We start from the raw sequence: 15,444 nt of genomic DNA, 5'->3' as shown, positions 1-15,444 counted from the left end.
AATCTATATTTTGTCCCTGAACAGTGGTTTACACAATTTACACAACAATTTACACTGGCCTTCAAGGACACAGTCACCTTTAACTAAATTAGCAAATTTGCCAACATTTCTTTAGTTTTATGAGTTTGTTTACTCTGGCGATTAAAAAGGCATTTAAAAATAATTTTGGCCAGCTATCCTATAACTCTGTATGCATGTAATTACACAAATGTCCTTGGTTAAAATTTCAAAACTTGTGTTTTAATAAAATCACGACGTTTTGATTACGCAATAAACATTTTTGGGCTCTTATTTTCCTGGGATAACAAAAACTTCCGGTCATGTTTGCTTGGCACAGCTGGTTTACTCTGATTCTGACGAAATCCAACAGTTCAACAGCGCCACCAACAGGAAAGAAGGCAACAGAAACCCAACAATCATAACAGTATTCAGACAGTTGAAGGCCAGCAACTATGAAGTATCCACGATGAATTATTTCAATTATGAATCATTTAATAATAATGCAATTATTAATATTTTGTTAGTTCATATTATTTAATATAGTGCTTCATAAATGTGGTAATATCCTTTTTAACAAAAAAGTGTGATTTAAACTTTCAGTGCTTTTGTGTCTGACCTTTTGTGGTCAACACCTAAACACACTGTAGTCCAGGTCAGACCTGACAGAGCTGATACAAGAGAAAGGCCCCAGTAGTGCTCTCCACAACAAATCTGAAGAGCTAAGCCAACATTAAATGTAAATATTTTAAAAAGAAAAGTTTGACATCTACATTTTGACTGAATATTTACATATATTTAATAGCTAAAGTGAGAAGTAAATAGTTTTTACTTTTTTAAAAAGTTTTTTTGTTGTTGCTGAAATCGGCTGTCCTTTAAGTCATCTTGATAGTAACCAAAACTGTATCTGTATGAGTGTGAATAGTTTTCAGTTTGTGGGCCTATGCCACAAATTGACAAAAGTAACGCAAAATTAAAAGAAATAATAAAAAGAAATAAAATCAATAATATTATAATACTTCAATGATTGTAATGTGTGTGCTTGACAACATTTATGTGATACTCTATACAAATCCCACAATCATATATTTGTACATTTCGACATGAAAAATGGCAAAATAAATAAATAATCTTTAAAAAAAAATCATATTTTGCATAGTTAGATCTTAACAAGTTCCAAGTAGAGCTTCAACATGCCACAAGAAAAAGTGGGGGTGAGACAAAACATTTTTTTGAGCATGCAATTTATTGGGAACAACACTTAAACTGAAACAGGCTGTTTTACAGCTGATCAAAAATTTAAGACCACATGCTTTTAAAAGGCCAAATCTGGGCACAAATGTGGATTCACTGTCATTTTCTGTCAGGTAGTCACACTGCCATGGCGTTCTGATGGTAAAGGCAAAAAAAATCGCTCCCTTTTTGAGCATGGTCGGGTTGTTGAACTGCATAAGCACTTGAAGCGCGGCATCACTGCTGAGGATTACAGACCAACAAAAGTCAAGTGGAAGACCCCCCCAAATTTTACCAGCAGTGAGCCAGAGGATCCAAATGGCTATCCGTCAAGACACTGGATGATCCTCGACCCAAATTAAGGCCGTTACTGGTGCTGACTGCAGCCCCATAACCATCAGACAGCATCTTCAAAGGCCTCGTCGCCTTGAACACCACAGAACTGACCGTTTGGACTTTGCAAGAGTGCACCAAACATGGGACACTGAAAGGTGGAAGAACGTTTTATACCCTGATGAGAAAAAATGTAACCTTGATGGTCCTGATGGTTTCCAACGTTACTGGCATGACAAACAGATGCCACCCGAGAGTTTTTCTACGTGCCACAGTGGGGGGGCACCATATGGGTTTGGGGTACTTTTTCCTTCAGTGGAACAATGGAGCTTCAGGAGGTGCAGGGACGTCAAATGGCCGCTGGCTATGTCCAGATGTTGCAGAAAGCATCCCTCATGACTTAGGGCCCTTGTCTGTGTGGTAAAGACTGGGTTTTTAAACAGGACAACGCTACAGTGCACAATGACTGCAGGACAACGGACTTCTTCCAGGACAATCTTTCACTCTTCACTCTTTTGGACCATTCTGCATCTTCCCCTGATCTTAATCCAACTGAGAACCTTTGGGGATGGATGGCAAGGGATGTTCACAAAAATGGACAACAGTTCCTAAGAGTAGATGCCCTTCATGCATCTATCTTCACCACTTGGAGAAACGTTCCCAATGTTCCATTTGCCTAAACAAACGTGTGATGGATCTTCAGAAGGCCTGGTAGTGAAGTGGAGTAAAGTTTGTCGGGCTCTGCTCTGGTATAAGTATGTCACTGTGGACACGGTTGCTACAGAGACACCAGACTCTGTAAAGCACAGGCTGTGACAGGAGGATGGATGCAAGAAGATGTACAGCAACTGTTTCTGTCTATAATGTAATGGTGAAATTTTGTGGATGAACAAACACATTTTATATCATTCGTTATTAAATGATAAAGAATTTCCTATGATGTTGTCCTGGCTGATAATTAATAAACATTAAACAGCTAGCATCTGCAACTCTAATTCAGCGATTCAGCATTTCAAATTAAGTTCAAAAACTTAACTAATCCTGATTAGAAAGCCAGATGATGTATTGTACAAAAAGTTGTGCAGAATCTTTTGCAACATAAGTTTAGAAAACCTAACATCTACAAATCAGGAAACCAGTTTTGTTTTTCCTCCTCTGTATTATGTTTATGCTGTTTGCATAACAGAACATGTGCACACATATAAAATAGTAAAAAATTATTTCAGCTGGTTTAATTTTGTTTCTTCAATACTAAAAGTTCATGTAACACATAACGGTCTCAGACTGACTTGTCTGTGTGCACAAAGGTCACTCACAAAGCATCAGTGGGTGTTTTGACTTCCTGTCATTTCATCACTGATCTTTAGCACCTTGGTAAAGATCAGTGGAAGAACAGCAGCAGGCTGGTCCACGCCTCTCTGTGGTTTTCTGAGGTCAGGGCCCGAAAACACACGGAACAGAACAAGCCTGGAAATCAAATATGAAGTCAAACATAGAAACATGTTTCTGAATCCTGTGTTGTTTTGTAATGTACCGTAGCAAGGCAACATCTGCTTCCCTGTCTGACTTGTCACACGAAAAATTGCTGCAGTGAGGATGATGAAGATTGCTCTTGCTCAGTGACTGCTAATTAAAGCCCCTGACATAGAATTTAAGAACATAATTGGACATTTTCCTCCACAGTATAAGCTTGAGGAAAACTGAAGCCACCTCTGACCTGCTGTTTAATGTTAAATTCATTTCATCCTTTGTCCTTTGCGTCTCACATGCTTATTCATCATGCTTATCATTGGAAGTCCACTTTTGTAATTGAAATCTTCAGAAAATCCAGATATTGCAACAAGTACAGTACAACAACTATACATGTAATACAGATCAAAGCAGAATTTAGATCAGAGAGGGCGTCAGAAAAGTAGATGATTAATAGATGATCTATAAAAAAGGCATGCTGGGGTATAGTGATGATCATTAAGAGAATAGAGGAAAATCAGACTGCTGAGAGAAAAGAATGTAAGTTATGTCTCTTTAAACGGGATAATGGACAAAGGATGTTGAATATGAAGCTTCTAGGCCAGAGAAGATGGGAAATGGGAAAATAAAACAAATGCTGATTATAAAGCAAGTGCATGTTTGCGACGAAAATCGGTAATAACAGTATTCATGGGTAATCTGGTTTGCAGTAAATACCACTAGCCACTAGGTGGCGACAAAGGAACCCTTTGGACAGTTACGTTTTGACTGAAAATCTCCCGAGGCAGCATCTCTGTGTTGCTAAATATAAATAATTGATAAATATGTTTAAAAAGTATGTTTTAAACTCTTCTCTTTCTTTGTAGCTGAAAACCATATTTTTTGTACTGCAACAGTAAAAATCAGAATAAGCCTAGTAAAGAGCAACATTACAGCGAGAACACCATATTTTCAGAGCTGATATGAAAGATTGGTACAGCCAAATAATGATTCTTCACCCTCAGTAAATACGAAGCAATAATTCTGAATAAGATGCAGCTAAAATATTTAAAATCAAAGTGTTATTTATTCAAATAAATCATATTTAACAGCGGCCTCCCATGGACGAACATGATAGAGCCTGCCTGAAACTTGGAGAAAAAATAAAACGGGAGTGGCATTCAGGCAGGGAAACGTGGGTGTACGGGGGGGCATACCATTAGGGACATGCGCAACAGGGGAGTGCGTTTTTAAAACGGCCCCATGTGGCTGTATTTTTTTTATTTTTTTTACAATATCAACAAACTGTCCGTGTTTCAGGCGCTCGATCCCTTAAGAAAAATGTGCCTGGTACCAAGCCAATTTCATTTGACCACATTCTCTTTCTAAAAAAATATTTTACACTGTACTTAAGTAAAAAAAAAAACATTACATAAAAATGGCATACTTAATGAATAATAAAAACAGTATGTATGGGACTGCGGACGGGTAGTGACAGTAAATGTTGTAATATTTTCATATTGCACAAACACAGAAATGTCACTATTGTCATATCACTGAAATAAACCCCATATGAAGAGGTTAATTATATTTTATATGAGTGAAATCTGCAAGCAGTATGTCGATATCCTAAGTTTTGTCCACAAGATGCCAGCAAAACACCGTTTTTAGAGCTGCTCGTGGAAAGCCAATTTTTATGGTACTGTTTTGCTGCTGTCCTTATATAAGATGCAAATTATAATAATAAATATACCATAGTAATGCATCACATCAGCGCAAATGCATTCACCTGAAGGTATACGATGGCACAAAGGCGCAGATGATGCAGCCTTTTGCGCTTTCATTGTGCGATTTTTCGCGCTGTGTGCCTCAGAACCCTCTGAAAGTCCCCAAAGGGCCCCCAGAAAGTCCCGAAACCCACTTTGAGCCACTACAGTCATAATGAAAAGACCCATTTTGCTGAAAGAGGTGACAACACTGTTGTCTGCTATAACATTCGCCTCCTGAGATTCTCAACCAATGAAAGAACTGCTTGCAAATTCTTAACCAATCACTTGCGAGTGTGTCCTCGTTTTTGACCTATCAGTTTCGAGAACCGACTCCTCTCGTCACGGCCCCGTTTCTGACCAATCGGGGGCGAGGCCGCCTGTGCAGAGGGCTGGGCGCGAGAATCGGCGGGATGGACAAAAATCATAACGCCAAACAGAAGTACAGAAGAGAAAGATTATGATAGAAACAGCCCGGACGGCGAGTAATAAAAGTAGCCCACCTTCAGTTTCATAGCGAGTTTTTATGTTACGAGTCCGCATTTGAAGACAGCCTTTATCTGAAGAGGACATAGCAACGCCTTTCTCTGGGAAGATGTGAATATGACTTGTACGGAGAAAGTATATGTTATAAACTGTGCTTTTAGTTAGCTCGCTGCTAGCCAGATCCCGAAGAAACCTGCAATGACTGTCAACGCTTTCTATGGATACACATCTATTAAAGAGGGATTTTAGGGAGCTGCCAAGCACAGGTTCATCTACGAAGAATTTCAGTCCTCCTACCAGCTGTCATGGACAACGTGAAATCACGCAGGTGGGTGCCAGCAGTGTTTCATTATTCAGTTCCCGTGACACAATGCACCTGTGTACAGTTAATACGACGTGCCTCATATAAACAGCTTATACTGCAAGTGCACCTGCACACTTGCACTGTAATAAGGTCTGCCTATGGGATTTATGAATAAGTAGTTAATGAATAACACCTATAGTTAATAACATACCCCGATGAAAAGTATAGACAGTGTAAAATCCACGTTTCAGATATAGCTTAAACAACCTGAAACGTGCATTAATTTGAATGGGTGGCAATGCTTCTGAAAGTTTCGCATTCAAAATAATGTTCTGTGAATGTGAAGCCAGTTTCACACAGCTGTTATGTAACAGCATCATCCTTGAAAACGCATTACTAGACAATGACAAATCAGCCAGATTAATGCATCTTTACTGCTCAGATTCACTTTTTCTGAATATTTAAAATAAAAACAACCACAGACTAAAAAAACTCCACATCAGATAGCATGTGTCCTCTAATTATACATTACAGATTTTTGCATTAAGTCTCTTGGGTTTCTGGCAATGGAAGAAAAAGCTTCTAGACTGTATAAGTATACCATGTGAAAAATGTGGGTTAATTAGTTTAAAAATTATTCATATCAATCAGTTTTGTTAATCAGACATTATAGTCATCGCTTAAGCTAAAAGTACTACACATTTTCTCAGTCCATCCCAGTAAGTATGAATATTTGAACAGTATAGTACTGCCCCGTGCATCGTTTGGACTGCTACCTTTAGACTTTGGAAAATAGGAAACCTTAAAATTGTAACCTTGGTCTGTTAGCCTCTATAAAGGGCATTTTTCATTATGTTCTAAGATATGGATAAACTTCAACAGCAACATGATTGTTTGAACACTGGATGTAGATCAGTACACTATTTGGTGACGCTTGTTACATTTTATTTTAGAGAAAGTCCTCTATCCAATTAGAACAACTCAGAGTTATTATTTCATATTCATTGCTTATGACAGGTGATGTATTCCTAATGGATTAAACACTGAATATAAATATGGTGCTTCTTATACTTGCCACCTAGAATTATAGTTTTATATTCTTCAGTTTCAAAGTGAATAAATGCCAGGAGGTTATGCAAGTATACCCCCTTTTTTTTAAAAAACTTTTTTGAACTGGACCGTTACGGCTTTGCCAGTCCCCTAACCACACCCCAGTACACCTCTTCCACCTCATCAAGACACACACACACACACACACACTTATAAAGCTCTGGTAGTGAAAGAGCCTGTTGATGCAGACCCCTCCTTTCCTCCAGTCACCTTAGGCCCCTCCTTCCTTTTCAGCAAACTTCTCTTGCCTCTTGTGAGGGAATCAGGCCATACCAAAATTCAATTGGTATACTAAAGTTTCCACTCTAAGGAAGACCTTTCATCCACATTTTCATACAAGACCTCAAGAGAGCACTCCCCAACCCCCTGTGTGTGCATGTTTGGTTGTAGAGGTCTCCTACAGGACAACAAGCCTGGCTGTTCAGGAATTTAATTTCTCCTCCATTTATTAAAGTCTGCTCCCATACTGCAAAGACTTTAGTGCCCAGCAGCAGGTTTTTGCATGCAAAAATTTTGAAATGCAGTGTGCTGACATTTTATATTATCAGTAGTTCTATTTTGTGTTCTTTATTGTGCATAATTATAATTGACATGTTATTTCTGTCTTTACATCTTCAAGACCTGTGACCTAATGCAGTCACACTGAGATCCCCGCATCAACGAACTCATTGATTCATTTGTTTGGTTAGCTAAAATGTCCAGAGTCAGTGTTGTGCAATACACGAAGAACACATTGCTTTCAGTTTTGATATGATGTGTCAAAGGCTTGTTTATTGCCCACTGATGCTTTTAGTTTTGCTTTTATTTGTCTTTTATTAATGTATTTGTTTATTTATTTTGCTATGACATCAAAAGAGTTGTGGTCAGCTTTTGGTACATGCTGCTGCTTTTCCTCAATCCTGCCCCTAAAAAGCTTGGCATAACTCACTGCTAAAGTCTAATTCTTTTAACAGGGATTTTATTTCTTTCAGATGAAGTTAAAGCAAAGAGTAGGCAAATCTACTTGGTCACAAGACCGTTTAATTACACTGAGCCTTCATCCTGTAGTAATAGTTAAGCTTCTTACACCATTCTCAAGTAATTTCTTTTTACAGCTTTGGTGTCCATGTATTGATGTCTAATATATTAGCTTACAGGCACTGACCTCATACCTCAGTCTTGGGCTCCATTTGTGGTCTAAATGTGCTCTTCTTTTACTGCCTTGTATATTTTAGCAATGATGAGGATGAAGAGCTGCAGTCCACAGATCCAGAGAGTAAAGAGAAGAGCAAAGATAAAAAGACACTGTGCAAAGTAAAGTGGTCACGAGATGAGGTAAGTTTATCAGAGATCTGACATCTGAGCTGGGAATTTGTTGGAAAGATTTAACTTGAGGCATTGCATGTTACGTTCTGCTTTTATCTCCTCGCAAACATCTTTAAGGGTAACTGTATAACAGTGTTTATGTGAAAATGCTGAACAAGATGCCTTACACGCGCTCTGTACCATTTGCTTTTTTTCCATCTCTCTTTTTCTTCAGGATGAAAAGCTGAAAAAGCTTGTTGAGCAGCACGGAACAGACTCCTGGAAATTAATAGCTACCCTTTTTCCAGTAAGCACATTTCAATTGTGTAATTTCATTAAACAAAAATGTTACTACTTTACACCATATTGGTTTATCTCTTTCAGTTACTACTGTAATGAGGTGTTGCTCTTTGTGTATCTCTATCACAGGGGAGGACAGATGGCCAGTGTCAGCACCGGTGGCAGAAGGTGCTCAATCCAGAGCTAGTGAAAGGACCATGGACAAAGGAGGAGGATCAAAAGGTAAGACGAGCTCTGAATCCCTATTTTGTGCAGAAACATTGGTGACAAAATGGGTAAATGATATGGCAGAGAGGGGAGAGAGCAGTTTAGACAGGTTGAAAACACACAATACAAAGACAAGTGCCACAATATGTAATGTACCCTTTAGCTTCAGAATAACCAGGCTGTGCACATGTGCATGCTTACTTCCCGCCAAGAAGGTTTTTTTTTTCATTTTTTTCTAAAGTAAATTCTCCACTACGTCATTCGTAATAAAACAGTCTCTTCAAGTAAGAGGTTTAGCAGCCAGCCGCTTTTTTAATTAGTTTTTTTTCCTACAAAGCAAAGCTTGAAGACCTTTTCCTGCTGTTAGACCAGCGATGCATTCCTTAAATGGATCACTGTTGTTCAAGAATGTCATGAATGGTGTGTCATTCCTCCGAAATGTTGGAATCATAACAAAAACACAGATCTTACAATTATAGCTTAGCCTGCCAAAAGTGACATCACAACATTTCTCAGCCTCCATGGAAAGAGCCAAACAAGCTCTGCTGTTGCTATAGTGAAGGTTTCTAAACAGCACTGCTTCTCTTAGAAATCTGAACTCTTTGAACAAGTTTATAGAGTGGCAGAATTAATTAGGGCCCTACCCCATTCATTCATAAATCCATGAATTTATTTACTTGTGCTTCTACTGAATATCCTCCACGTGGTGGTGTTTATGCAGGTTATTGACCTCGTACATAAATATGGTCCCAAGCGCTGGTCAGTGATTGCGAAGCACCTCCAGGGAAGAATCGGAAAGCAGTGCCGTGAACGCTGGCACAACCACCTCAACCCAGAAGTTAAGAAGTCTTCATGGACTCAGGAAGAGGATCGAATCATCTATGAAGCCCACAAACGCCTTGGCAACCGCTGGGCTGAGATCTCTAAGCTTCTTCCTGGACGGTAGTGTAGTGCGTCACACACTGTCTGTTTGTGCTTCCTGTCTAAGTAATGTAAGTGAGTCACACTAGCAATGCTATCCCCTAACAGAACGGACAACTCCATCAAGAACCACTGGAATTCCACCATGAAGAGAAAAGTGGAGCATGAGGGGTACCTGCAAGATGGCTGCAAGACTTCCTCTGCTAATGGGAAGAGACGCCACAACAGGCAGTGTCCTGCAACTCCAACAGAGCCCCAGCACTGTGACCGCAGCCCTGTGGCTATGACAGCATCAAACCAGGTCCATCCTCAGTCTTTGTTTCATTTGTCCTCTTACTTAAAACATGCTTCACCTCAAACACAACATTTATAATCAGGGCCCATTTAACTGTAAAAAACTCATAGTACCGTATCACCCCAATCGATCTCTTCATTCTCAGACTGTGGGCTTGTGATATTTAAAAGTAGAATGAGAGGCAGAGCCTTCAGCTTTCAGGCCTCTTTCCTGTGGAACCAGCTCCCAGTTTGGATTCGGCAGACATCTCTACTTTTAAAATCAGGCTTAAAACTTTCCTTTTTGATAAAGCATATCGTTAGGTCTGGATCAGGTGACCCTGAATCCTCCTTTAGTTATGCTGAAAAAGACTTAGGCTGCTGCAGGCTTCCTATGATGCACTGTTTCTTCTTCACTCACCTTCCCCTTTATGTGTTTATACACCACTGCACTTCAACAGTGTGTCTTTTGTCCTGTTTCCTCCCCTCACCCTCAACCTGTCACGGCAGATGGCCGCCCCTCCCTGAGTCTGGATCTGCCAGATGTTCTTCCTGTTAAAAAGGAGCTTTTCCTTCCCACTGTTGCCAAGTGCTTGCTCATAAAGAGACATGTTATTGTTTGTGTTTTCTCTGTATTATTATGATCTTTACCTTACAATATAAAGCACAATGAGGTGACTGCTGTTGTGATTTGGCGCTATTTGAGCTAAGTGTAATGCTCTGTTTGCAGACGGGTGGTTTTCCATTTGAGCCTCATGGTGGGCACATGATGGACAGTCTTCCTGAAAATTCAAGCTTCATATCAGTGAGTCTTTTATAAGGTTTCTTTGCATGCTAGTGGGGAAAATGTCTGACTTCTTTATTTTCTGGTCTTTCTGTAGTTGTACTTGTGATTGCTAACTCTGGAGCTCAAATCAAAAACTTGAACGTCCTGTTTTTTCTCCTAACACAAAATACAGCTGAAAGGGTGTGCGATGTCAGTGCTGTTGTTGCAGTGTTTTTATGTTTATGTCTTGTTTTCCTGATTTTCTTAACTCTCGTAACTCTTTCCTCTTTTCCTTTCGCCTCCTCTTCCTCCGTGATGTTTGTTTATTCCAGCCATCCTGCCTGGATGATCCTGACAGAGAGCAAAGAATTAAGGAGCTTGAACTGCTGCTTATGTCAGCAGAGAGTGAAGTCCACCAACAAGTGCAGTGCAGAGGTTCATGTGTAAGAACACACACTGAATGTGTGTTAGCATTCTTAGTCAGCATAGCCTGCGTGTGTTAATAGCTTACAGTACATACACTGTAAAAAGGCTCATATTTATATTAAATATGTCTTCGCGTCAAAGTGAAATAAACAGCGAGTTACATAATCTGAAAAAACAATATATTGATATCGAAAAGTTTATTTAAGTCCAAAATCCTGGCATTTGATTCTAACTGGCCTTCATTAATGAACTTTTTGCAGTGTATATATTCTAAAACAAGAATGAGGGCATGTATGCGTGTCTGTAGCCTGTTTGCTGTAGTGTTGCAATAGTAACTACTTTCCCCTTCTCGCCACTTACTCAGACTGGCCTGAAGCTGTGCTTGGTAGTCCCCCTAGCTCCCACCCCTCACCTCGCCCATTATTTTAGTTTTAAACTTGATCCCGCCCCCTCATCCCCTCCAGCCCTCACTCCCTGCCATCCTACCATACCCACACTTAGCCCGCAGTTTGGTTCTGACTAAAGCATTCTCAGTCTCTATTCTGTCTGCACTGACTGTTTTCATACTTCATTCACATTTATTCTTTTCAGTGAGCGACTTTATACTGTACAATTTTTTCCCACCATTTCCTACACATAATTTCCAAACTCGTGCAAATTAGCAATAATTTTACACCACATCTGCCAAACCCATCAGATCAGACACCATCCTGCTGCACGAGCCAAAGATCTAACAGCAGTGTCTTTAACCCCCACCCGTCCCCTGCTGCCCTCTATCTCAGAGTTTGGAGCAGTACCCAGCATGGCCAGACAGTGTGTCAGATGACACGCTAACCACGAGTAGCAGTAGCCTGGAAGAACAAGCAGAGAGAAGACCCTGGGAGGGCCCTGAGATCCCGCAGGGAGCTCCAGCAACGCTTCCTGTCTCGCCCAGCAAGTTCCTGGCTGTAGAGGCCAGCACAGTGCTGTCCACCCTGCAGACCATACCAGAATTTGCAGAGACCATGGAGCTTATTGATTCAGTGAGTAACAAATGGAGATGAACACAGAACAAACATAACTCTGTGTAAATTTGTTGGCCAAATATTGTGAATGTATTAAAGATCTACTGTAGATGTGTTTTGCTCTGCAGGATCCTGTCGCATGGAACGAAGTGGCCAGTTTTGATTTGTCAGAGACGGCGACGCCGTCCAGGCACAACCAGGCAGCCTATAGCACTATCTTGCAAGAGAGCACCATGTACAATTCAGTGAATTACCCAGTCAACGCTGCCACTACCGACTTAGGCCAAGACAGGAACTGTGCTCCATTTGGTGTGGGAGATCTTACATCCCTGACTCCCATTAACTCATCCAAACCCACCCAGGCTTCCACTGGGAGGAAGAGGAGAAGAGAGAGGGGGGAACCATCTCCTTTGTGTGACAAGACTTGCTCTTCCTTCTTGGAAAATATTTCAAATTCTCCCAAGAAAACACCTATAAAGACACTGCCATTTACCCCGTCACGAGTAATTATCTTAATAATTTACTTCAGAGAACATCTTCCCATTACAGCTGATGCAGTGATTTGACTAATATGCCATGTCTTCATTCTCCTCAGTTCTGCAACATATCAGTGCCAGAGCATCTCAATCTGGAAAACCCCGCCCTCACCTCAACTCCTGTGTGCGGTCAGAGGTGTCTGCTCAACACACCCCTTCAAAAAGATACCACACCTAAACACCAGAAAGAGAATGATGGGTAAATGAATCGGCTGTAAGCAGTATATCAGAAGATCTTTTTGCTTGCAGAAAACTAGTGTAATCACAATTACAAATATGTAGTTCCAGGACTCCTAAATTCTGCAAAACAGTCATGACTCCAACTCCGAGGACACCCACTCCTTTCAAAAATGCTTTGGCTGCCCAGGAGAAAATGCACGGGCCACTAAAGAGAGAGGTAAATTTGCCAAATTCTGGTGCAAGCAGGTGAACATATTGCTGCCTTTTTTGTGGTTATACTCATCCATTTTTGTTTTGCAGCCACAGCCTTTGGCCTTTCTCGAAGAAGACATTCGAGAAGTTCTAAAGCAAGAGACCGGAACAGACATCTTCAACAGAGCAGACTTACAGCCAGATTACAGAGTGTGGAAACATAACGTAAGTCACGAAATACAACCTTCATGACCTCAACACCTCATCAAAAAACTAAGAAATAATTTTATTTCATTTTGATGCTTCAAAATTAGATGGATGGCCCAGCTAGAAAAGTGCGCAAGTCTCTTGTCCTGGACCCTTGGGGCAAAGAAAGCATTAATACTGAACTTTTCCAAGACCAGCTCGACGATGCACAGGTAAGCCTCTCTGACCACACTTCAAATCAGCTTCAGGTCCTGGAGCCCTTTCCAAGTAAAAGTATTTTTATAAATACCATGTAATTACTATTACTCTTAATCTACTGCTTTCTTAAAACCTGCACCATTCAAAGAATGCCATGTTGCAGGTGTCAGATGAAGGTCTACTGACAAGCTCTTCATTGGTTTCTCCGATCTCCGAGAGAGACGAGTGTGGCCATTCTGTGACTTCTGGGAAAGATGAGCTCTCATTAGGAGTCGCCGTTCATACTCAACACTTTACTAGCCCTCGGACGAAGAAGCTTCCGACCTCTAACAAAGCAACAAAACACAACACTGCACAGGTATGACGAAACAAAACAACTGTCATTAATGTCAATGTGTAGTTAATGCTGTGAAAAGGGTAGAAACAGACAATCACAGTAACCACTGATCACCTTCTGTGCAGGTGAGTGAGTGGGAAGCAGTGGTTTATGGAAAGACGCAGGACCAACTGATCATGACAGAACAGGCTCGTCAGTACCTGAATCCCTACCCACCGTCCACCTCTGTCTCAAGGGCGCTTGTGCTTTAAAGCCGTCCCCTCGACTACGCAGGCAGCACTACATCTGTCCGACAACTAAAACCTCCACTGAATCTTGTAAGAGACAATCCAGTGAAGACAAATTGTTTTATTTTTCTTCTGAAGCAGAAGTGCACTGCCAGTGACGTCCATACAGAGGTTTTGTTCTCAACGCATTTTGAGGTAACTGCCCAAAGTGTTCTCTGTTTGCCAGCAGTCATGAGCAGTTTTGTACACATACAAAAAGGCTTTTTCTTTTAATCAACCTGCACATAGAGTAGGCTGCAGAAATAGTGTGTATCACCAGCAGCGGCTGCTTCTGAGTTGTATATTATTAATATATTGTTTAAAGACATGAAAGACATTATAAGATGTAGCGCTACTCATTGTTTATCTCCTCCTGCATGTTTTTACTAAACTGTCCCACTGCTGTTAGCAGATAAAAAAAACACGTATGTGCAGCATTTGTAGCTTTTTACCGACACCCGTGTACAATGAAATCACGCCATGGGTTGTAAACTGACGCAGTACAGACTTCATTCACTGGCCACTTTATTGGGTATATCTGCTCGACCGCTCATTAACGCAAGGCATATCATATGGTCAAGTTGATCATATGATGTGAAGTTTACACCGAGCGTGAGAGTGAGGAAGAAAGGTGATTTAAGTGACTGAACACAGCATGGTTGTTGGTGCTCAGAAATTGCTGATCTGCTGGGATTTTCCATCACTACCTTCTCTAGGTTTTACAGATACAAAATTCAAAATGGGTAAAAATGGCCAGACTGAAGGCAAAAGTAACTCAAATAACCAAAATATGCAGAAGAGCACCTCTGATGTAGCTGAGGGGCTACAGCAGCAGAAGACCATACCAGATGCCACTCCTGTCAGCTAATAACAGGAAACTGAGGCTTTAATTCACACAGGCTCCCTGAAACTGTACAAAAAAGATTGGAAAAATCTTGCCTGGTCTGACGAGTCTCAATATTCAGATGGTAGGGTCAGAATTTGGAGTAAACGACATGAAATCATGCATCCATCCTGCCTTCCTGTACTCAAATGGGATCCACAGACAACAGACCCCATCAGATCCAGTCACCTTTGGGATGTAGCTGAAAATCTGCAGCAACTATGTGATGCTATCATGTCAATAAGGATCAAAATCACTCAGGAAAGTTTCCAGCACCTCGTTGAATCTGCGCCATGAAGAATTAAGACAGTTCTGAAGCCAAAAGAGGGTCTAATCCCATATTAGGAAGGTGTACCTAACAAAGTGGCTGGTGAGTGTGTAATGTTACTATTGATTTTTAAATGAGAAAAAAAATGCACTTACATGTTTTTTGTGACAGCAGTGTTATGTTAAGGAGGAATGCCAATCGGACTCCATGTGAAGTTTTTAGGATGGAAATAGGAAGCTGTCAGTATTGCACTATTGAGTTGACTTTGCTGCTGAGAAAGGAGCAGTATTTTCGAGGGCAAACTGGATAGCACTTGTGATGGTATTTTTTTTATTATTATTTTATTCCTTTTATAACACAGCGTTTCCTTTCCAAGGCCATAGAGTCGGTGGAGACATCGGTTGAATGTATTTCATTGCAATGTACATGTGAAAGAACCTCAAAAATGGAAGGGTACCTTAATGTTTATTTTTGTTTGTTTTATTTATTATCTGACAGCTCTAAGGCTTAGATATTAA

The 15,444-nt window shown here is 40.5% G+C and overlaps 1 protein-coding gene across 5 annotated transcripts; it reads left to right on the top strand.

The window, feature by feature from the left end:
* The first annotated feature begins 5,162 nt into the window (after window positions 1-5,162).
* mybl1 (v-myb avian myeloblastosis viral oncogene homolog-like 1) lies at window positions 5,163-15,444 on the top strand. Of its 5 annotated transcripts, none has more exons than XM_082547439.1 (16): window positions 5,163-5,592; window positions 7,893-7,992; window positions 8,198-8,269; window positions 8,392-8,484; window positions 9,191-9,411; window positions 9,499-9,691; window positions 10,394-10,468; window positions 10,762-10,872; window positions 11,638-11,877; window positions 11,988-12,362; window positions 12,455-12,594; window positions 12,678-12,792; window positions 12,876-12,992; window positions 13,082-13,186; window positions 13,321-13,530; window positions 13,635-15,444. In XM_082547439.1, the coding sequence occupies exons 1-16, from the start codon at window positions 5,570-5,572 to the stop codon at window positions 13,758-13,760; spliced, it is 2,316 nt and encodes a 771-aa protein (XP_082403565.1). In that variant the 5' UTR covers window positions 5,163-5,569; the 3' UTR covers window positions 13,761-15,444. The 5 variants fall into 5 exon arrangements, with proteins under 5 accessions (XP_082403565.1, XP_082403564.1, XP_082403563.1 ...); XM_082547438.1 differs by having other exon boundaries at window positions 11,970-12,362; window positions 13,336-13,530; XM_082547437.1 differs by having other exon boundaries at window positions 11,970-12,362.

This window comes from Aulonocara stuartgranti (genome assembly GCF_965226115.1).
Source record: "Aulonocara stuartgranti genome assembly, chromosome: 9".
Lineage (NCBI taxonomy): Eukaryota > Metazoa > Chordata > Actinopteri > Cichliformes > Cichlidae > Aulonocara > Aulonocara stuartgranti.
Note: the sequence above shows the minus strand (reverse complement) of the source record. Positions and strands in the feature narration are given on the sequence as shown.